The sequence below is a fragment of the Leptopilina heterotoma genome, unplaced genomic scaffold, assembly GCF_015476425.1.
Source record: "Leptopilina heterotoma isolate Lh14 unplaced genomic scaffold, ASM1547642v1 Lhet_55, whole genome shotgun sequence".
NCBI classification, from domain to species: domain Eukaryota; kingdom Metazoa; phylum Arthropoda; class Insecta; order Hymenoptera; family Figitidae; genus Leptopilina; species Leptopilina heterotoma.
This window is the reverse complement of record NW_025111119.1, coordinates 1108657-1132352: the sequence shown is the minus strand read 5'-3', so window position 1 is coordinate 1132352 and position 23696 is coordinate 1108657. Positions and strand designations below refer to the sequence as shown.

Sequence of the window (23696 nt, the reverse complement as noted above, 5' to 3'; positions counted from 1 at the left end):
GGACTTACATAATGATAAATATGTAAAATCAAAGCGTTTGTAAAAAATTTAAATAAATAATAACTGAAATAACAAATTCCAAAAATTATGTAAATAGCACTGCATTTATTCAAAGAAAATTTATAAAAAAAATGGAATTGGAATATTATGGTTTAAAATATTTTGCTGGATTTTATCCTATTTACCTGTATGTAATCATTTCACTATACTGTTTGTAGAATGTGATATAAGGCCTGTTCTACAGACCTACCACTTAAATCAATCTTCTTAGTTTCAAAATAATTCTTTATAAAATCTAAAGACATAAATTTTTATCATTAGACATTTCACACTTAGTAATAGAAATTGTTGCTTTATTGATTTAAGTAGAGCAAAGAAGTTTATATTTTTTAAGAACTCACGAAAGATAGCTTCTCTAACATTTGCAGGAAGTTTCTTTGGATATTCTAATTTACTTGAAAACAAGTGCAATTCATTTTTACCAATTAAATTTTCCAAAACATTTCTCATTAATATTCCTGCTTTCTTATAATCAAATTTCATCATTTCATCTAGCTTATGTTTATCTATCCAAACATTAGATTCAGGCCATAACTCAACCTGCATAAACAAATGGACATACAAATTCAAACTTATTTTTTATATATTAAAAAAAATTATGTTTACATATTGTTGTCGCCGTAAGAAATAACTAATATTATTTTTTATGAGTTGTTTACTCAACTGAGAGCCAACAAATTTTTTTTATTAGTTACTTAGAAGGAATATTTTTTATAATGGTGCGTACAGTTTAGGAGAGTATCAATTATAAGATTTTATGTAAAAGAATTTGTTTGTTAAAACTTTTTCATTAAAATAAAATTGAAAATATTAATATATTTTTTTTTTAGTTTTTTAATTTAAGGGGACAAATATTTAGAATATTTTACTTATTTATTAAATTATATTGAAAGTTTGTTACCTTCCCCTCTTTTTCTTCATATGGAAACTGTTCTCCCTTAAAAAGAAAGGATCACAAAATTTTTACTCATTACAAATTTTATTTTTTAAAAATAAGTCAGAAAATATTAGGAAACTTCAAGAATGATTTAATGTAAAATATACCTGTATTGGCTTGTCGTATTTTTTTTCTAACAGAAATATAAAATTAAAATTGTAAAAATCTTTGAATACATGTAAAAAATTTTGCAAATGTTTTCGAACTCATATATAAAAAATTTAAATAAATAGGTAATAACTAAAATATCAAATTCCAAAAATTATGTAAATTGCATTGAATTTATTTTAAAAATATTTATAAAAAAATGTAATTAGAATATTATTTTTTAAAATATTTTGCTGGATTTTATTCTATCACCTATTGATAAACGATTCAATCCTCTTCGTAGAAAGTCACTTAACGTTTTTCTTAAAGAACTATCTTTTAAATCAATATTCTTAGTTTTAAAATGATTCTTCACAAATTCTAAAGACATAAATTTTTATCATTAGACATTACACACTTAGTAATAGAAATTGTTACATTATTGATTTAATCAGAGCAAATGAAGTTTATATTTTTAAAGAACTCACGAAAGATAGCTTCTCTAACATTTGCAGGAAGTTTCTTTGGATATTGTAATCTACTTGAAAACAAGTGTAATTCATTTATACCAATTAAATTTTCTAAAATATTTTTTATTAATGTTCCTGGATGCTTAAAATGCAATTTCATCATTTCATCTCGCTTATGTTTATCTATCCAAACATTAGACATTTAATTTACAATGTACCTGTGTAGATATGTTCTTTTCATCAACTGACAGAAATAAAAAATTAAAATTTTAAATCTTTGAAAAAATGTAATTGGAATAAGATTGTTTAAAATATTTTTCTTGATTTTATTCTATTACCTGTATATAAGCATTTTATTCCTCTTCGTAGAAAGTAACTTAACGTTTGGCTTAAAGAACTATCTTTTAAATCAATATTCTTAGTTTTAAAATAATTCTTTATAAATTCTAAAGACATAAATTTTTATTATTAGGCTTTACACACTGAGTAATAGAAATTGTTACTATATTGTTTTAATTAGAGCAAATGGAGTTTAAAATTCAAAAGAACTCACGAAAGGTAGCATTTTTTACATGTATAGGAAGTTTCTTTGGATCTTCTAATTTACTTGAAAACAAGTGTAATTTATTTTCACCAATTAAATTTTCCAAAACATCTTTCATTATTATTCCTGGTTTCTTATAATTGAATTCCATAATTTCATCTCGCTTATGTTTATCTATCCAAACATTAGACTCAGGCCATAACTCAACCTATAATATAATAATTAATATTTCATTAAACTAACGAGATTATTTATATCGAAAATAAAAAGTTATCTTCTTTGCAAATAATGGCGAAAATTAATATATTTTTACCAATTTCTTAATTTTTAAAACATTTTTATTACAAATATTGTTAGAATATTTTATATATTTACTAAATTGTATTCGAAGTTTCTTACCTTCCCCTCTTTTTCTTTATATGGAAAATGTTTTCCCTTAAAAAAAATGGTTATAAAAATTTTTACTCATGTCAAATATTTTATTTTTTTAAAAATAAATCAGAAACTATTTCGAAACTTCAAGAATGATTTAATGTACAATGTACCTGTGTATGCTTGTTGTCTTCATCTACTGACAGAAATAGAAAATTAAAATTGTAAATCTTTGAAAAAATGTAAAAATTCTTGTAAATGCTTTTGGACTCGTATCATATAAAAAATTTGAATAATAACTAAAATAACAAATTTATTTTTATTTTATTATTTGCAGTATAGTGAATGTATAAGATAAATAATCTACAATATTTAAAATTCTTGTATCGATATACTTAAAAAAAATTTTTTTTTAATTTTTGTAACGTACCTGGTAAACCCAACTGTGAAACTGCAAACAGAATTTAATAAAAGAAAATCAAAGTGACTCGTATAAATAAATGACTTGTTAGCCTGTACATAATACTAATTTAAGAGTTTTATATTGAAGTTAGTAACAATTAAAATAAAAATTTTCTACTTTTTATCTAAATAGGTATAAATTAACACTTTCATAATGTAAGAAAGTAAAAAAAAACTTACCTATTTGTCGGCATGGAACTTCTTCAGTTAAAAATGATTCTACAATGAAGGTTACATTTAATGAATCTCTGAATAATAACAATGTTTTTTAATTCAGGGTGTCTAACAAGGATTGATAAAAAGATTCTCTAATTTTATAATTAAACTAATTTTATTTCTGCTTTCTTTGGGACCAAAATATGGTATAACTGACATATTTAATAATAAATTAATAGTAAATGATGGAAGCAAACGGTAATAAAAGTCTTTTAAGTTTTGTTAGATTAAAAAATTAGTAAGTGACATACCTAAAATCCTCAATTTTTCTATAAATAAATAGAAGTCATAATATGCAGAGGATAATTACAAATTATTAAATATATAAAATGCTTTTTTTTAATAAAAAAATTTAATTTGCAAATAAATTAAGGTATTTGTAACTATTATTATTAATACCCAAATAGCACAGTATTTTCCAAGAAGTTTACAAAGTAAAATTTTAAAGTTTTCTTTGTTGTCGTCAACGGTGGGTTAAAGTAATTAATCCCTTACAATTTTATCATATTGACGAAATGATTTTAATAAGTTGTATCAATAATTAAGAGTAAAAAAAATTAATCCACTTTTAAATTTCAGAAATTTTGCTTTGAAAGTATCCTGAATGTAACCTAAAAAATACTCTGCTTTGTGGGTAATGTTGAATAGATAATTAAATTATGTGTTTAAACTTAAACAATATATAATTTCTATATAGTATATACCTGGAGAAAATGAACTGCATAAAAGCTCTGCAAGAAGAGTTAATAGAATGCATTAAAGAAAATATTTCTAAATTAATAGAAAGAGTGATTTAATTTAAAGACATTTTATGTACCTATACCTGACACATTCATGGTCAATATCACCATCAACGATTAAAAGTTAATCAAAATCAAAATTAAACGGACTAATCGTGAGCGGTTAAACAGGCTTTAATAATTAATTAACTTTTAATCGTGCTTGGTGAAATTGGCCCTTATTGTGTTTTCAAATTCTGTAACAAAATTAAAATCATAGTTAATGTAAATGTATCTTTGTTCTAGTAGAAATTGTTATCAAATAAAGATCTTCAAAAATAGGCAAACGTAAACCTTCGGAATTTTTACAATTATTTGACTACAATTATTATTGTACATTGGCTCTAGAAAAAGATTACATTTATAAAAAAAAAATTTAATTTAACATACCTGGGCAGTCATTTTTAATTAAATCTGTAACATGTTAATGCCAATATTAAAATTTTTTAATAAAACAGATTGTTAGGGTTTGAAAAAATATCAAGTTTAGAACGAATATAAGTATTAATTAATATGACGTTAGACTTTCAAGAATTGAATAATTTACATGACATACCAAGCAAAATTGAATCATCTATGTTTTCTGTAATAATATTTAATGGACAAATATTTAATATTATAAACATTGAATTAATAGAAAAATTGTGTACATACAATTGTTTAACAATAGTAAATAATTTTACTAAAACAGTTAAAATTTTTGTGTATAGAATGACTGACAATCTTCAGCACAGTTATTTAAATATTCTATAGCATACTTTGAATATTCGGTAACTTTGTTCATTTACAATTATAAGGAGGGAAAACAATGAACCTTTGCTAATATAAGAAAACTATATCTGTTACTATTTACAGATATGTACGAGATTTATATTCACATTTCAATCCTAGAGTTTCACTTAGGTAGCTATTTACATCAGAGTTTAAAAAGTTTCTATAAGGAACAATGATAATAATCATTAGAATTTCCAGTAAAACTTTGTAATACAGGTTTTTAAGTTCAGAGGTCAATATTTTTCATATCAATTTTTTTCTGTACTGATTAATATCAATAAAACGAATCAATAAATTTTGAAGAAAAGTTAAAATGTCGAACAGTATTAAAATGACAATATCACTTTTGTATAATGTTTACGTGACATCACACATCACGCAATACGTGGCAATCAAATGAATCATGTTAGACATGGCAAATCTACAACAAATGCGTGAAATTAATGCAACTTAAGAATAAAGTTATTGGAAATAAAATTTATTAAATTTTGAAACAAGGAATACTTTAAAAAGAAATAAATTTAAAAAATATTCCCAATATTAAAATAAATGAAATAAGATAAAAATAAGTTTTCTTACCAAAATTATGATGTGTTGCAGTCTATGTCGCTGTTAGTGGTCGATTGAAAGAAATTTTTATCGCTCTTTGTATGCTTTCAAATGTTCCTTGAAACTATCTCCTAGTTCTGTAATAAAAAAACAGATAAATTATTTTATATTTTTTCTAAGGTTATACCTAATAATTGTATTTTCTTGGTAACTAAAGTTTTTAAAAGTTAAACAAAAAAATTTTTAATTTCTGTAATGTAATACTATAAATTTAATACAATAAAGAAAATAAATTAATGAATACTTCAAGAGTCTAAATTTCATTTCCTTTAAAAAAATTTTTATTTAAAAAAAGCCTGGCGCAATAAGGCAATACATAGAATGTATTTTAAATAATATTATAAATATAAAAAATAGTACTAATAATTATTTATAATATTATTGTTATACCAACAAACAATGTGTTTTCATTTAGGAGCTTTTGTGTAAAAATTATTGTTTGAAGTTGTAATATACTACATGCAGCAAAATAAAATTTATACTACACACATTGAAAAAACACAATAAATTTTTATAGAATTCTTTCATTTATTTTACTATATTACGCAACGTTTTCGGGTACAAAAAATTGTTCTTGAATAACAGACAAAAAACTAATTTCTGACCTGTCAGAAAGATTGATTATTTTACAAATATCAGAATATTTCGCCCTCGTCTGCATTGAAAATAACGAATCGAAAAAATGGTTTACAGTTTTTTTTTACAAAATTATATAAAATCATTAAAAATGGAAAATTTCTTTCTTTACTGATTATTAATTTAACTTTAAGCAAATGTTTATTAATTATAGAACAATATTTTTCAATTCTCATGACTATTTTTTAGTGCAAAATTCTTTATAGAGAAAAAATATCTAAATTAATACTGCATGATGTTGAATTGACCTTATTTTTTAAAGACATTTCTTTTAAAATTTATTTTTCTCGAAGAATAAAAGTTTCATTGTTTAAAAAAAATTATTTAAACTTTTTTATAAAAATTTTTAAAAATTTTATTAACATAAGTTTAAAAGTTGAAGGCGAATTAAAATTTTATTAAAATCAGTAAATAGTATAAAAATTTGATTTCTTCCGGAAGATTTATAGTTGGGGTTTTAAAAAAAAGAGAGTTGAGGTACAAAAGTTGTGCGATTTAACAGACAAAATACTATTTGCCATTTTTTTTTTTTTTTTTTTTTGAAAAAATCTCACTCGTATTTTTCTTTTTGCAAAATATTTTATCCGATGAATTGGAATTATAAATAATTAGAATTTATAAGATGAAATATTTTGCGAAATAAAAAGAAAATTAATCTACACGTATGTCCTTATTTTTCTCCCACAATAATCTGTACCATTTGACGGTATAACATTCATATCGTGATTTGCATTATGAAAAAATATTTCTTAAAAAATATCTTAACTTTCGTACTTTATAATAAATAAAAAATCCTCGCAATCGAGATTGGAAAATCTCTCGGTACACACATACAAACAATTAATCTCCTAATTTCTGATTATTATTATTTTTTTTTTTTTTTTTTTGCTTTATATCAATCATTCGATTTTGTGCGCGTGTCCATTTGTCGTTACGTGTCCATTACTCAATTCAGTCTTGGAAGTTTGTGATTTTTGCTTCGTAAGAGGCAGAATTACAGGCAGAAAGAGAATTCCTGTCAATCCCAAAATATTCGGGAATAGGTACAAATGCCTGAAAGAAAGTAAAATTATTAATAATAGTATTATTTTGGGAAATATTTTTTTCTTGTAAAATAATACGTACAGGTACATTGTGATACTTGGTTTTAATTCCAGAAGAACGAAAGTAAACGTCGTGTAGGTTAAAATGACTTTCGTTGTCAAGAATGTTATTATATCGTAAAATAATTTGGTCTTCTTCGAAATTAGGAAGTGAGGTCGAACATGGCGTCTAACCTGAATTAATATAAATTGTTTATTATTTGAAAAAAAAATATTACCATTTTTAAAGTTAAATTTATAAATAAAATTTATTTATCAACAGTTATAGTGAAAGAGCCTCTCATTTAAAAATGGGAAAATAATTTTCATTCTTACGATTCGTGAAGCGTATGTGAAAAATGCTCCATTGGCGAATGTGAGGTAGTAACCAGGATGAAATCCATGCCATAAGGCAGACAAGGCATATGTGTAAGCTGTTTTATTGCGAAGCATTCTTTCATAAACTAACGATCGTAGCCATCGATTTGTCCCCTTGTTCCAAGCTTCGATACTATCCCTAAGACTAAGAGCAGTCTGAAAATAGAAAATTAAAAATTGTTTCATTTTTCTTGTATTATTGTTATCAAAAATAATTATTTAAATTTAATACAATAAAGAAAATAAATTAATAAATACTTTAAGAGTCTTAATTTCATTCCCTTTCAAAAAAAAAAATTTATTTAAAAAAAGCCTGGCGCAATAAGGCAATATAAATCTATAAATTAATAATCAAACCTCAAATTTAAAGGCATCAACATTAGAAACTTTGTCCCAACGTGACTGTTGATTTTCATCAAATCCATTAAAGCCAAGACCCGAATTATTGCAAATTGCGTCAGCCATAATCCAGGCATGATAATACTTAAAGCGAACCAACATTGTGGCTATTGTCAGGTACCAAAATTTGTAGATAATCGAAGTTTTTTCCAAGAACTCATCATCTGGAAAATTTTTTATTTTTTTATTACAATTATGATCATAGATAGCATCCAATAGATAGCAAACGAATTAAGAAACAAAAAAGGGTAGTTTACCTTTGACTTTAACGATCGAATACGAGGGAATGAATGTGACAAATACAAGGGCAAAGAAAAGACTTGTGAGAACTTTTTTAACAACAATTGTAGCTGGCGATGGTTCAAGAACAATTTCATTCGATGTTTTCTCGCTGTAACCCTAAAAGAAGAAGAGAAAAAAGTAGCATATCAATATGATTAATTATAAATTTTTTTTTTATTTTTTAATAAAGTTTAAATTTATGAAATAAAGGAAAAAGTAAATTTATTTACGTTAAGTGATTTCACTTCCAAGATCCGTTGACCGTGAATAAAATCGATGTAGTCGTGATATAAAATTATGGGTCCTGCCATTATTGATTGAAAATGAAATATGTAGCTAAAGTACTCCAGCATTGTTGGCATTTTTCTGAAATGAAAAATTTTTATTGTTTTTTTTTTTTTTTTTTTTGTTTTGCTATAAACATTAACTAATTCCCGAACTTTTGAAACATTCCCAAAAGTATTAATTTTAATTAGAAGTCTCAATAAAGAATGTTAAAATAATAATTAACAAAAATTTTTTCTATATAGAAAAAGTAATTATTTTTCTACAGAATTATTTCACATAAAAATGTTTGTTAATTTAAATTAAAAAAAAAGTTAATTATCATTTTAAAGAAAGGTAGAACATAATTATTATGATCGAGCACGTATTAAGATTAAATTTTTTATTTTTCTTTCTCGATAAAAAAAATGAAGAATAATTTGAAAAAATTCCAATTGTCATTCATTTTTCTTTTTAATTAATTAAAATTAATTTACCGAACTGCTTGATGACGTTGTGAGGGTGTCAAATCCTCATCCATTTGGCACAATCCATCGTGAATACTATAAGCCAGACTCGTCACCTTTTGAGTGATTACCATAAGAGGACCTGTGAATATCGAGGTAGATTTAATTAAAATCTCAAATGACGCGATTAATCCTCTCAAATTAGAATCCATTATTATCTAGACTTCACTTTCATTTCATTTTTTTAAAAGTATTTTTTAAAATCACTGAATTTATTTTAATAATAATTTTTAATTTCCCTAATTATATTGTTAAATTTTCTTAATATTAATTTTAAATTTTCTAATTAGGAATTTTGATAATTTTCTAAAGAGTAATTTTGATAATTTTTTTTAAATTGTTAATATAGCAAAAAAAAAAAAAAATAGTAATTTAGTTTTCTTAATAATTGTAATAATTTTTTTAATATTAATTATACAGTTAAATTAGATGAATTTCAATTTAATTGAAAATTTTTTTAAAAAACAATTAAAACGATGCGAAATTTTTACTCTTTTATTTCGATAATTGGCAATTAATGAAAATTATCAAATTACCAGTGATGTCGAGTGTATAACTTCCGCCATTATAAAATTGTCGATGTAAATGAATACATGAAAGATAACTCAATGCAATGACGAGAACGAATCTGGAAAATTGCAAAAATTATTTTTCGCTATCGATCCAAAAAAAAAAAAAATGAAAACTTTTTTTTAAATTAATTTACTTTTGATTAAAAGGCATTTCAGGTAATTATTCCTTTTGAGGTAAAAATGTACCTTTCGATGTAAAAATGTACCTTTTGAGGTATAAATGTACCTCAAAAGGAATAATTATTGTTAAATGCCAAGAACGTAAATTAAAAAATTATTTCAACCTTTGCATCACTTTTGGATCCTGAGTTCTCATCACTATGTAACATATTGTCGGTAGTCCTGCCAAATGGATCGCGTGCCTGTAAAAGGAAAATTGTTTCTAAAATTAAAGATTATATTAAAAATTCTAAAATACATTTTTTAACTAACAAATAATCAGAATTAGACAAAAAATACACTGGAACTCCCGAAGGAGTCATAGGTAAAGTTCTATGTGACTCCTTCGGGAGTTCCAATATATAGATAAAAATTTCAAAAAACTGTAGATAAATATAATTTATCAAGGTAATAATAAATAATTTATCTAATTTGTCCTCTATTTAGAATATTGTTAAAAAATATTTTTAATATCAAGAAATATAAGATTTAAAAATTTATAAAATTATAACTATTGCAATGAATTTTAGAAACATAAGAAGCTTACTTGCCGAAATTGAAGTATCCAAGGGCAAGTCCAAAAATAAGAACGAATGCATGTCTTGTGGCTGGTGATGTTACATTTGGATTTAGTGATGACCTTAAAATTCCAGCCAATCCCAATGCAGTGAATTGTGTTATCAAAAAATTCACCTGCGAAAAGCCAAGTTGAAATAAAGGGCCAATTTCTCAAGGACATTCAATTTGCAAAATTTTTTGAAAATTAGAAAAGAATTTTAAATAAATTTTTAAAAGGATATCTGACCTGTAAGTACTCTAATTATTTTAAGAATAATTCTGGTGATATTTTAATCGAAACATATGTCTATTTTTCAAGTTTTTGAAAATTAGAAAAGTATAATAAATTTTATAAAGTTAAATTTAAAAGTATGTGACATGGACATTAAAAGAGATTCTAATTATTTTAAGAATATAGTTATAATGAAAATTTTTTTTATTTCAAAATTTTAAAAAATTCAAATTTGACGTGCATTTTTAAATTTCTATTTAATTTACGATGTGAGTGTAATTATAATCATAGATAATTTAATTGCTTTGATGATTTGAATGAATCATTCATGCGTGCATTCATGTTTAGAAATCAATGAAAAAATTGCAATAAGTCGTGAACCTCTGAGAAAAAAGAAATTATAATATGAAAAGAGATTAAAGTGAGCGAAACTTGTAATTGAAAATCATTGAATATGATAGTTATTATTTTCCTCCCGCCGGGTATGTCCCGCAAGTTTATTCATATAAAGTCTGTTAAAGAGAAGAAAAAAATTTATAAATACAGATATTATAGTTCTTCCCCGATTGAAAGTGACGTGTTCCAATGAGGGGAAATTCTCAACATTTACGGCGATATATAAAAGATGCTCAGCATCCCAACAATCATCATTCAGCTCTCAATCGTCTTACAGTATTAGGTAAGTGAATAAAAATTATTAAATTATTTCATTATTTCAAAAATTTAATTATTCTATTATTTTTTTATTTTCAAAATTTTTTACCAGAATATTATCGAATAATAATACAATAGTTACTATTTTCCTTACTTTCTGTTTGGATTATTCATAAATTTAATTATATTTGTATTCATTATTTTAGACTATTAAACAAAAAATCAAAATGAAAGGACCACTCGCCATTGCTATTGCAATTTGCTTCTTTGCATTTGCATATGGATTTAGAATTCCTCAAGGTTCGACAATAGGTGGATTTCCTCCAAGCGGTGGATTTCCACCAAGAGGTGGATCATTTCCTCCAACTTCAACTGGTCCCTACAATCCCCAAATGCCACAAGGGCCAGTGGTAAGAAAATTTAATTTTAAATTACAGAAAAAGGAATGAAAATCAAAATAGAAAACAAAATTAAAATAAATATTTCAGATGCGATTCAGACGGTACGCTGATCCTCAAGGATCAATCACTCTTGAGGGAATGAAACCACTTAGTGGACCCGATCAACGTCCATCTGTTAATTTAGACTACAATCATAGATTTTTAAATAACGATCGTACCCACGGTGATGCTTATGGTAAGAGTTACTTTAAAGTTCAAAACAAAATTCAAAAACTTTGTTTTTATAAATTTTAATTTAATTTCACTAATTACGATGTTTTCATGAAAGGTCTTTTAGTAAATGATTTATTTTTAATTATGAAAAAACAGGAGGAGCCACTTGGCATCAAGGTGGTCCAGTAGTACCCCACGGAGGAGTCAGATTCGATCATCATTTCGGACGTGATGGAAATGGATTTGTCGGAGGATTCGGACAAGTTCAACCTGGACATCATGGCGGAGTACAACCTTCATTTGGAGTTCAAGGAGGTTTCAGATTCAGACGAGACCTTGAAGCCGAAGACGAGGAATCTTTAGAAGACGTTGACAGTTTAGAAGAATAAAGAATCCGCATATAATCCAAAATCATCAAATATTTATCAATCATATCATAAGGCATCGGAAAAATAGATTTTTAAATACTTCTCAAGAAGTTGCATTTAATAATTTAATTTTTATAAAATATGTAAATAATTTAGGTTTAGAAACGAAATTATAATTTTTAAATAGAAAAAGAACTGCGTCAGCAAATAATTTGTAAGCAACGAGTATTAGTTACAGGAATAAGTAGTCAAATGATAACATCAGTAACTTCGATAACATCCTTAAAATGTTTCGTATTAGGAGACAAAATATTGTATATAATCTAAATTCAGTTTTTCAATAAAGTGCCATTTATAAGATGGTAAAAAGAATTTATTTTTGTCATTCAATATTATTTTAGCCATTAGAGAGCAAAAGGAATCTTTTGATCAATCTTTTGATCATGACTGCTCTAGCAGGTGCGCTCCAGTGATTCTAATCATATTCACACTTCATCGAATTATCTCAGAAGCCTTTAAGAATATTTTGGGGGAAAAAAAGGTTTATTGAGTTCACAATTTAATTCTAAAGAATGTCCCCAAATGTGTCTTTAATCTGATACTAAAATTTTTATTATCTCCTTCTCATTTAGGTTCTTCTCCTTAATATAATTCCAAGGATAATAATAGGATAGTCGGATGCTAATAAAATTTCTAAGATAATTTTTTGGTATTTCTGAAATTAGTACCCAACCTCAATGCTAACAGTTTCTTAAAACAACGGAGGTACTTGAACCAATTTTTAACCCATAAATAAACTCGCGAGTTACGTTGCATTCCCTCGTCCATTGGGAACTAATATCTTCAAATTCTAATGGAGCATTTTGTCAACAGAAATATTTACAACACCGATTAACAGATGTATTTCTGATGACGGTATGACATCTAAAATTTTCAGGATATGCCAAATTTCAAATGATGTGCTTGCAAATTTATTTTTCTTGTCACATGTTCTATAAACTTTACAGCGTCACTGCAAAAAGCGATGCTTCCGAAAGTTTTTCTCTTCTTTGTTTATTGTCTTTTACAACATCATATTTTTTAACATCAAAATAGAAATCTAGAGAATGATATTCTTGAGTTTTTGATCCACATTCGATTCAAAAATTTCTGTTATTTGTAGCAACTCTTAAGGCTGATGTCATCATACACACCTCGCTATAAAGTACCCTTTATATGTGCATTAATTTTTAAATTGAAATACTCAATAGTTTTCTTAGAAAAAATTCCTAAAATATCGATTTTTTAAGCGGCTACATCCAGTTATAACTGGATGTAGCCGCTTAAGTTAACCCCAAATATTTTTTTATTGATTGTATGTGAAACGACAAGTTTACAAATAAATCAAATTATTTTAAATCGAGTTGATTACCTATTAAAGAGTAAATTGTAGCTTGCATTGAAACCATTAAATTGTGCAATACATGGGATTGAAGAAAGTCGTAGTTGCGACAAAAATGGAGAGCTACCCTAGAATGCAAAAGTCTTACGACATCTCCACTGGTATGGCGATCAAATTTTTTAAAAGTTAACGTACTTATACAAAAATAATGTTTAATTATTATTATCAGACATTAGACATCAAAAATTGATGTCAGAATTATAAAATTAGAAAATGTTTCAACATTTTTTAATTTTTTAATTTTGCCATCAATTTTGGATTTGGTGATCCAAAATTCTCTTTCTCCAAAATATATTCATTAAATTAAATCATAAATTTAAATTATCACAAAATATCGTTTATTCACATCGATTATATAAGATTGTATAATAACGAGAATAAAGATTACATTTGAATTAATTACTTTTGCAAATACTATAAATAAATCGATGTATGTTTAGAAATCAATAAAAGAGGTGACACTTATCAGTTATGAACTTATAAAGAGAAAATTAATATAAAAAGGCAAAGCATACAATTGCCATTCATTAATTGACCGTTACTTTTTTTTCCTCATGCGGGAATATCCCGTAATATTATTCATAACATTTTTGTTAAGAAGAATAAAAAGAAAATTAAATAAAGATAAAACTGCGAGAAATTGTAGTTCTTCCCCGTTCTCAAGAATGACGTGCTCCAAAGGGGAATATTCTCAATATTTCTGACGATATATAAAAGATGCTGAGCATCTCGAAAATATTCATTCAGTTCTGAGTCTTCTAACAAGTCGGTAAGTAAATTTAAATTATTATTTAAACAAAAATTTAAACGATTTTCAATTTGGGAAAATTAAATATGAAAATAAATAATTGTAAAGTTAGACTGAAAATTAGTAGTAATTGGAATATTTATTACCGGTCAAAATTTAATTATGTCGCAAAATTTTTTGATAAATTTAACATTTATCGGAACCCCATTTGGCTCGGTTGGTAAACTACCGGATTTCTACATAGGCGATTAGGGTTCGAGTCTTGCCGTCTCAATTTTTCGTTTATTTAATTATTTATACTAAACTATCATCCTTATTCTATATAAAATAATTTTATTTCAGACTACTAAAAAAAAAAAAAAAATGAAAGGTCAACTCGCCGTAGCTATTGCAATTTGCATCTTTGCATTTGCCTCAGGATTAAAAAGGCCACGAGACTGGACCAAAGAAGAATTCCCTCCACGATCCACAGGTCCTTATGCTCCCGAAAGGCCAAAAGAATGGGTAAGAAAATTTAAAAAATTAAAAAGAGACTTATTTATTTTTTAAATATTTGTTTGGTTAGTCAACTTAGTAATTTTAAAAAATAGAATAATTTTTGTTCGAATTGTGCTAAATTACAAAAAATATTTTAGCTTCGATTGAGAAGACACGCGGATCCTCAAGGAGGAATCACTCTCTCAGGACAGAAACCCCTAAGTGGACCCGATCGTCGACCATCTCTTAATTTAGATTATAACCATCAGATTCTTAATAATGGACGAACCAACCTCAATGCTTATGGTAAGAAATATTTTTTATTTTCAAAATTAATTTTATTATCTTTCTCTTCTTCTATTGTATTTTTTTAATTCAATATTAATATATTAACAGTCAATTATTTTAATTCTAATTTTAATTATCTAAACTTTAAATTATCTTATTTGTTAATGGGACAAACTTTTTTTACCCAAAAAAAATAGGAGGAGCCAACTGGACACCAGGTAGTCGAATTGTCCCCCACGCTGGTGCGGAATTCGGTCATAATTTCGGTCGTAATGGAAATGGATTTATTGGAGGATTCGGACAGGTTCAACCTGGTCATCATGGTGGACTAAATCCATCCGTCGGTATTGGTGGGCGTTACAGATTCAGACGCGACATTGAAGCCGAGGACGAAGAAACTTTAGAATCTCTCGACGATTTGCAAGAGTAAGAAATTTAGCAATCTCTTTAAAAAAAATTAAATTCTATTTTTATATGTTAATATCAAAAAAAAGACTCGAAGACTACCTAGAAATGCATTTACTTTAATTTATCTATGAAATACTTAAACTTAAAAAATATAAAATAAAATACTTCAACTTAAAAACGAATATTACTAACAAAATGCTATTAGAAATATTTATGAAAAACGAGTATTATTATCAAGAATAAGTAATCTAATTTCAACCTAATTAATGATAAAGAATTTTTTAAAAAATTGTTTAATATTTTAAAGATAGCGAAAAGTTTGTAATTTTTTTTTTCTACAAAGTTAAATATCACTTATTTAATTATTAAAAGTTCAGAAAAGTTTACTATCACAAAATATTTGAAATTCTACATTAAAAAAATATTAATGGAAAATAAAAATTAATCGATAAACATTGTATGTAATTTAAATTGCTAAGTATTAAAATAAAGTGCTACCTCATCATGAGAATGTTGAAAAGAATTTATTTCCTTCAAATATCATTAACCTTAAGAAAAGAAAAAATTTTTTAGCATTTAAAAATTGAATTTGTAAATTTAATTTTAAGTAAATATTTTATTGTTTACTGATAATTTGGAAAAGGTATTTTTTTAAAGAAAAGGTAAATAAAAAACCGCTATTTATCATATTTATAGATTCTGCGTTTTCTTTCGAACTATTATTATTATTATTATTAGTGAAACGAAACGAACGTTGCTAATTTTGGAAAGTTGTGCAGTAAAACTGGATTGTACAAATAAAGTAAAATGCATATTACTCAAGAGGATATTTTTAACTTTTTTTATGAAAACTAAATGAAAATAATAATATTTTTGTATATAGAATATGAAAACAAAAAAAAAAATAAACAAAAGACTATAAAAAATGGAATTTTGTCGTCTCTGCCTTATTGCGCCAGGCTTTTTTTAAATAACTTTTTGCTGTCCAATTTTGACTCTTGAAGATAACTCAAATTCGCTCTCTCAGCAAAGCGAAAAAATAGTGATACGATAAATATAAATTTTTGTTTTTCTCCGCTTTACTTTGGACACTCGCGTTGACATTTAATGATCACAGTATCGTCTGCTCCCTAGTTCGAAAAGTCCGCCCTCTAGTGTCTGAAATTCGAAACACTTTCAAAAAGGCGCGAATTATAATTTTGTAACCTGAACCATGATTTTTAACACTTACAGAATTTTAAAGAATTCTAAATTTAGAAATATATTTTTAATTTTAAAAGAATTTAAAATTTAAAAATATATTTTTAATGCAAAACATTTTTAATTTTAAAAGAATTATAAATTTAAAAGTAAAATAATTTTTGTAAATAATTTTTGAAAATAATTTTTTTTAATTCTAAGTTTTGTCGTTTAACTTTTTTTTTTCTCCCCTTAGGGCTATTAAAGATTGACTTACGCTACTGTCAATAATGTATAATCGCGTGAGTCAGAAAAGGGAAGAAGAAATAATCTGATTCTATATTACCCGCGCGCCTCTCTCTCTCTCTCTCTCTCTCTCTCTCTCTATACAGTTTCCGTTCGGTTGGGGGAATCACTATACATAGAAAAACTAGTTCAGTTGTTCCTGTCGAATTTATTTTCAATCAAAAATGAGGGAGAAATTATTTTTCTTTACAAATGCAGGAAAATGATTTTTATTTCGATAAAATAAATAACAATAAAAATAAAATCTATTAATAATAATTTTTTTTGTTTATATACACGTGGTAGAGATTATTCAGAGGAAAAATGATGATTCAATATTTAAAAGAGACAAAGTAATACTGAATCGCTTTGTTTGTCAGTATAAGTTAATCCACATTTAATGCGTATTTGCAACAAGTTTTATAGGCAGATTGCATTATCTCAGGTCTTTGATAATTTTTTGTTTTTTTGTTATTAATATTAACATTTTAACAAATTTTATTCAATAGATATAGATCACTTTACAATATTTTTTTTAATTATTAAAATCGAAGCAAAAAAATTATATTCTATATTTAAAACCATTTTTATGATACATTGTTAAAAATTGTTATTTAAAAAAAGCCTGGCGCAATAAAGGCAAAGATAACAAAATTGTATTCTTGTTTATAATTTTTTTTCTACATTTACGTTTTTTATACAATATTATTGTTTATATTTTTATAATTATTAGTGATTATTTAGCATTACTTTTCTTTTTTTTTTATTTTCAGTATATAATGTATATCATCTAGTAATAATAATAATGTTATATTTTATATAAATTTATAATTTTGAAAAGAACGTTGAAATATTTATTTAAATATAAAATGGACATAATGTTAATTCGACTTTTTTTTTACATTAATCATAACAATACTTTATATACTAATATAATTATTATAATTAAATTAATATAACTTACAAAAGAATTAAATATAAAAAAAATAAATATTTAAAAAATATAAAAAATAATTTGAAAATTATAAAAAAAATTTATATATAAACATGAGTTTATAAGAAATAAAATAAAATAATTAAAAACTTTTTTCATGGTACTATTTAAAGATATATATTTTTTTAATATTAAGTTATTCTAAATTTTGATGAGTTTTATAAATTCTAATTTTTTAAAAATTAAATAAAAATATTTCATCATAATTTTAAAATGAAAAAAAATTGAAAATTTTATGTTTCGTTTTAATGCCCCGCATAAAATAAGATCAACAACTATAAACAGACGTGTGTATACAATATCCAGATACATTCACGTGTTACAATATTAATCAGAATTAAGAAAATGAGACACACCCATTATTTTTAGTATAATTGTAAGAAAAAAAAATTTTATAAATATAATTATTACTATCTTTTTTAATATAATAATTTTTTTCACTTTTAATTTTAAATATATTTTTGAAAGTAAAATGCAATGATACAAAACATTTCGCAAGAGAAATAAATATAAAAGTGACAATAATACGTGTGTATGTAGGTGCTTATGTCAATCATATCAATGAAAGTGTAATCTCACACATATGAAAATTGATGTGTCACTAAAGACCTGCTATATTGTAACAGATATGCATTCAAGAATAAGACTAAAAGTTTTTCTTTCATAAACATACAAATTTATTTTTTTTAGAAACAAAAACAATAATAATAATAAAAATAAGAAAAAATTGAAAATAATATTAATAAAAGTACTAATTTATAAAAATAAGAAAATAATTAAAATAATTAAAAGAGCAATAAATATGATAGTAATCTTTTTATATTTTTGTGTTTAAATATTTTTCTGTTTTTTTAATTTTAAAAATTGTTTTATTTCTTACTGTTATTTTATTTATTGTTATTTTTTACTTTATGTAAAATACAATCTTATTTCTTGAATTTTATTTCAGTTAATACAGTGACTTAATTTTCTTTATTTCAATTTGTTTCCACTTATACTTATGGCTATTATACTAGAAAAAAATCGAAAGGGTTGAGTTTTTCAGAAACTAAACATAATTTTTTTTAAATTTATAATAATTAATGAAAATGTTTTTTCTTCTTCTCCTTCTTCTTAAACTGTGAAACATATTAAAAACAACCAGAGTAATCTCATTTTAAAAACATTAGGTACATCAATTTTCAACTTTAAATATTTTCAAAAATATTTTAAAATTTTCAAAATTGTCTTCACTTTATTATTTTTTACAATTATAGCTACAAGGAAAAATAGTTTTAAGAAAATTGCTAATAACATAAAAAAATCGTCGATCCACATGGCATTAATGAAATTTTTAAATTAAGTAAACAATTAATATTGTTTTATTTTTTTCCCCAATCAAAATGTTGAATTAAAAAATTTTTATAGTTTTGAAATTGTTGAAAAATTAGAAAAATTCTGCCATAAATTTTCAAAAAAAAAATTTATTTTTTTATAATTTCTGTATATATTTTTTTTTTGGGAAAATATTTTTTAACGTAATAAAGAAATAGTATTCTACCTCTCGGTTGATGAAACTTTAAATATAGAAAACCATGAATATATTTCTAAATGAAAGTATTGCGTCGATTAACAAAAACGACGCACGTGTTACATTGATATAAGATTACATAATATATTATTAAACTAAAGTCTCTCAATAATTTTACATTGCGGTGGGTCACTTTGGAACATTAAAAAAACGTGATATTATTCTTTCCAAAATAAATGAATCAACTGCGTTTATAAATTTTTGTTATGTGCAGGAAAAAAAAATTTATTTTTATATTTCTTTACTTTTTTAATTTTTATAAATTTTTATTTATTTATAATTTTTAAATTTATTTTTTAATTCTAATTTATTATTGTAAAATTATATGCGTCAGTTTTTTTTTAATTCATTGTAAAAAATTAAAATTGCGACTTTTCGATGACACGCGTTATTTATTTTCGTATTTTTACATTATTTGTGTACAAACTTTTAATAAATTTTTAAATTATTCTTTTAAAAATGAAACTATTTCAAAATAGAGTAAAATTAAATATTGTCAATGTTTATACATTTTTTAAAAACTTTTACATTTTTTTTTATTTTTCTGCTTTATTTTATTCTTTTTATTTATTTTTATATATTTATTTTTTATTTTCCTCGTTTTATAATGTATAGTATTGAGATATATAGAAATATTAAATAAATTTTTAAGTTCTAAACCCTAAAGGAATTTCGAATATAATAAAATATTCTATTAATTAAATATTATTATTTTTTTCAATTCTCCATAAATTTTTGTTTTAATAATTTCTTTCTCGCATTTATGATAAAAGTTTCTCAACGACAGGTACGACGAGTTACTGAAAGATCAATAACGCGATATATAAAAGAAAAATGAGCAAAAAAAAAAGAACGTTTAAAAATAAAATGAACTGTTCAAAATAAAACAACAATGTACATTATATCCAACAAAATGTATTTTGCAGATAAAAATAGAACAAAAGACCTTATTATTACAATATATCTTACAGGTGACAATAAAAATTGTCAATATAGAACAAAATTGCGAAACTTCAATTAAAAAAATAATAATTCTATCCTTCGAGTATACCGTTCCAAAATAATTTTTATGCAACCATTAAAAAAAGGATGTTAGGATGTTATTTTGCCTTAAATTACGATGCAAAATTATGCATAGAGTAATTTAAAATAACGGTTTGAAAAAAAATTTTTTGTTTTGAAATTTAAATTGAGTAATAAAAGATAATAAACAATAATATACAAAGTTCCATCAGTTTTTAAAATGATTTTAAATATGAGAATTAAAAAAAAAAATTTTACCATTTTTAAAGAACGAAAAATACTATTTTCCTTGGTCAAGTGTTAAAATACTTGAAAAATTATTTCAAATTAAAGTGAATTTAGTAATAATAATAATGATAATTAACAATATAATGACTTGCAATGAAAATTGAATTATTGAAGCGAAAGAAATTTTCGAGAAAATTGATGTTATCAAGATAATTATATAGATATGTAATTGTCATATAATGGAGCAAAATCATGAAACTTAAAACAAGAACAAAATTCAAAAACGTAACGGAATTTTTCAATAAAAACATCCTGCTTTTTGAAAAAAAAGTTAAATTTAAGATTTCCCCCTTCCATCATTAAAAAAAAAAAAATTGATATAATTTAAATTTTAGAAAATTATTTTAATATTTCTAATTTAAATGTTAGATAAAGTTTAATGTTTTAGGTAATTATGCATAATTACCATGTTTTAAATCTAAGTTTTCAATTCAATACTTTTAGTTAAAATCAAAAAATAATTAATTTTAAAATTAAATTAAATTTAATATAAATATATTATATAAAAAATAAATAAATATATTATATTATATATTTTATATTTAATATTTAATTTAATTTAATTTAATTAATTTAAATTTTTTTTTTTTTTTAATTTTTAATTCATTTTCAAATTAAATTTTAAATCTGCTAAATTTTTTAAATAATCAAACTGTATCGTAAATTTATCTGTTATACTTATAAAAAAGCTTTTCAATAAATGTTATTAACTATTTAAAGTTAATTCGTTTTTATATATCGTTAAAGTTATTACATGTAAAATTTGGTATTTATATAGAAATTTTTATTTATAAAATTAAAAAAAAAAAAAACTAATTTAAATTTTTAAACAATTTTAAACGATAAAAATATTTATTTTCATCATTTAAAATTTTTTGAATTAGTTTTTATTTTTTTTAAATTTTATAAATAAGAATTTCTATAAATAACAAATTTTACAAGTAATATGTATAACGATATTTAAAAACAAATTAACTTTAAAAAGTAATTTTTGTAATTATTATTATTATTATTAATAAACACAAAAATAATAATTTTTTCACTTACAATTATGATAGAATTTGAATTTTGCTTATTTTATTTATAATAAATGCAAAAAAAGTTTTTTATTTTTCTTTTATATAAATAAATAAATAAGTAAATGAAACAGAAAGGAAATTAATTTAAAAAGATTACTTTTTAATTTAATGTCTAAAACTAAAGTTTTCAAAAATAAAACTTCTTTTTTTCTAAACTACTTTTCGAGGGCTTGAATAATAATTTTAATTTACAAAGTTTTATATACACAAAAGAAAAAAGTTTAATTTCATAACAAAAGAGAATAAAAAAACTTTTTATCTCTTCCCTTAAAAAAAGAAAAATAAATAAATATTTTTGTTTAACAACAAAAAAATTAATTAACAATCGAAAATTATTTTTCCCCCCTTCCTTTGTGTCTAGTTTAGTCTAGCAGAATAAATCGTTTCCTGAGGGAGAAGTAGTGTAGATAATGTATACATATATATATATGTATATACTATATACATATATATATTGTTACCTCCGAAGGATATAATTCAATAGATTTTCAGCCAGAAAAGGAATGAGAAAAAAAATCACATACACCACAACAGAAAAAAAATTATTCCGGAAGGAATGATGCAAAAAAAAAAAAATAAATACTACAATAGTAAAATAATTATAACTTACTTGATCAATGGGAAGATTAACATAATCCGCGAGCCAAGCAAATGTTTGAAAACCAAAATAAGTTTCATCCTGAATCGCCGTCATTATAACGACCATCCAGCTTCGAGCAGACTCAACTGACAACTGACACACAAAATATTTTCCTTTCATCTGCACACCGGGCGCCGGCCGGTTCAAGGTTCAGGTTCGTCCCTGCCTTCAAATGTACCCCACTCTTTCGTTTAAAAAATTCATTCCTACCCCCCTCCACCCTCCAAAAAAAGAAGTTATAAAATTTTCAAGTACGGAAATAATTTATAACTTTTAACCAAAGTTTCATTTTTATAAAAAAAAAAAAATGAATGTCAACAAAAAATTGCATTTTTAAAAGTAAAATTATTTTTGTTTTTTTTAAAATAAATAATAAAAAGTTTAAATATTATGTTAGAAAGACTAAGACCATAAATTTTTACTTTATACTATTTATTTTAATTTTATTTATTTGTAACGTATTCAATTAATAAAAAAATATTAATTGTTTTTCGTTTTAAATATAAGTTCAAAATTTTGTTCAACTTCAGTGTCTTCAGTATCAAAGATGGCACCGTACTTGGCTATTAGAGAAAGAGAGATAGGAATTATTTCTCTCCTTCTTACTCTTGTGCGTTACCATAGTAACGGCCCTCTACCTCACCTGGGGGTTGGATTTGAAACTATTAATTTACTCAATGTTTCTCGCTCACTCGACTTATTTTTTTTAATTTACTATAATTAGATATAAAATCTGAAAGGAGCGAAAAATTAAAAAAAAAAAAAATTTTCTGCAGCTATAGCAAATAAAATTATAAAAGAAAATCTTTATAATAGAAATTAGGTAGAAAAAATATATTTGTAATTTTTTTTTTTGTAAATTTGGTATTAGTAAGCATTTTTCAGTCGAATTACTAAAAAGATAAAACTTTTTATAATTGTTGTCATATAAGGAAAAAGTTAAATTAGAAGAACGATTCTCCTTTGTTAGTTCTGCAGTAATTGAAGAACTGATAATGGAAAATTCAATAAGTAAACATTTTAAACAATGTATGAGACGTTACAACAATTTATTATAACGTTTGCAAGCTTTTTTTTTTTTTTTTTTGCTGATTTGTGACAAATTTTTTAAATTGTATTTTTCTCGTCCGCCATATTGGATCCGCCATTTTGAATTTAAAAAAAGTAACGTCGGATTTGTAATCAGTGATCCTAAGAACCCCCCGAGTTTTAAGACAATTCAATTGATTTTTAATTTTCCA

The 23696-nt window shown here is 24.0% G+C and overlaps 5 protein-coding genes across 13 annotated transcripts in view; 3 read left to right on the top strand and 2 right to left on the bottom strand.

Annotated features, from left to right (window-relative positions):
• Positions 1–23696, top strand: part of LOC122508689 (proteasome activator complex subunit 4A-like) — a 186238-nt gene that overhangs the window by 109776 nt on the left and 52766 nt on the right. The window lies entirely within an intron of this gene.
• LOC122508706 lies at positions 186–5420 on the bottom strand. Of its 7 annotated transcripts, XM_043622215.1 has the most exons (17): positions 5281–5419; positions 4484–5122; positions 4318–4341; positions 3853–3879; positions 3400–3417; positions 3113–3151; positions 2901–2921; positions 2644–2669; positions 2498–2533; positions 2108–2306; positions 1893–2000; positions 1573–1737; positions 1358–1465; positions 1105–1130; positions 962–997; positions 402–600; positions 186–295 (listed from the first exon to the last, which is right to left on the bottom strand). In XM_043622215.1, exons 2-17 carry the CDS (start codon positions 4551–4553, stop codon positions 204–206), a joined length of 1194 nt encoding a protein of 397 aa, XP_043478150.1. In that variant the 5' UTR covers positions 4554–5122; positions 5281–5419; the 3' UTR covers positions 186–203. The 7 variants fall into 7 exon arrangements, with proteins under 7 accessions (XP_043478150.1, XP_043478155.1, XP_043478148.1 ...); XM_043622220.1 differs by having other exon boundaries at positions 186–600; positions 2644–2666; positions 3966–4341; positions 5281–5420; XM_043622213.1 differs by having other exon boundaries at positions 186–600; positions 5281–5420.
• LOC122508700 (lysophospholipid acyltransferase 1) lies at positions 6690–22581 on the bottom strand. 2 transcript variants are annotated; one of them, XM_043622202.1, is made up of 11 exons: positions 22426–22581; positions 10157–10302; positions 9735–9812; positions 9415–9506; positions 8849–8960; positions 8318–8453; positions 8063–8204; positions 7764–7969; positions 7365–7562; positions 7072–7223; positions 6690–6999 (listed from the first exon to the last, which is right to left on the bottom strand). In XM_043622202.1, the coding sequence occupies exons 1-11, from the start codon at positions 22573–22575 to the stop codon at positions 6846–6848; spliced, it is 1566 nt and encodes a 521-aa protein (XP_043478137.1). In that variant the 5' UTR covers positions 22576–22581; the 3' UTR covers positions 6690–6845. The 2 variants fall into 2 exon arrangements, with proteins under 2 accessions (XP_043478137.1, XP_043478138.1); XM_043622203.1 differs by having other exon boundaries at positions 10161–10302.
• Positions 10938–12407, top strand: LOC122508710 (hymenoptaecin-like). The gene is made up of 4 exons (XM_043622224.1): positions 10938–11078; positions 11260–11463; positions 11542–11689; positions 11824–12407. Exons 2-4 carry the CDS (start codon positions 11281–11283, stop codon positions 12054–12056), a joined length of 564 nt encoding a protein of 187 aa, XP_043478159.1. The 5' UTR covers positions 10938–11078; positions 11260–11280; the 3' UTR covers positions 12057–12407.
• On the top strand, positions 14113–15908 carry LOC122508711 (hymenoptaecin-like). Its single transcript, XM_043622225.1, has 4 exons — positions 14113–14245; positions 14567–14728; positions 14860–15007; positions 15187–15908. The coding sequence occupies exons 2-4, from the start codon at positions 14588–14590 to the stop codon at positions 15417–15419; spliced, it is 522 nt and encodes a 173-aa protein (XP_043478160.1). The 5' UTR covers positions 14113–14245; positions 14567–14587; the 3' UTR covers positions 15420–15908.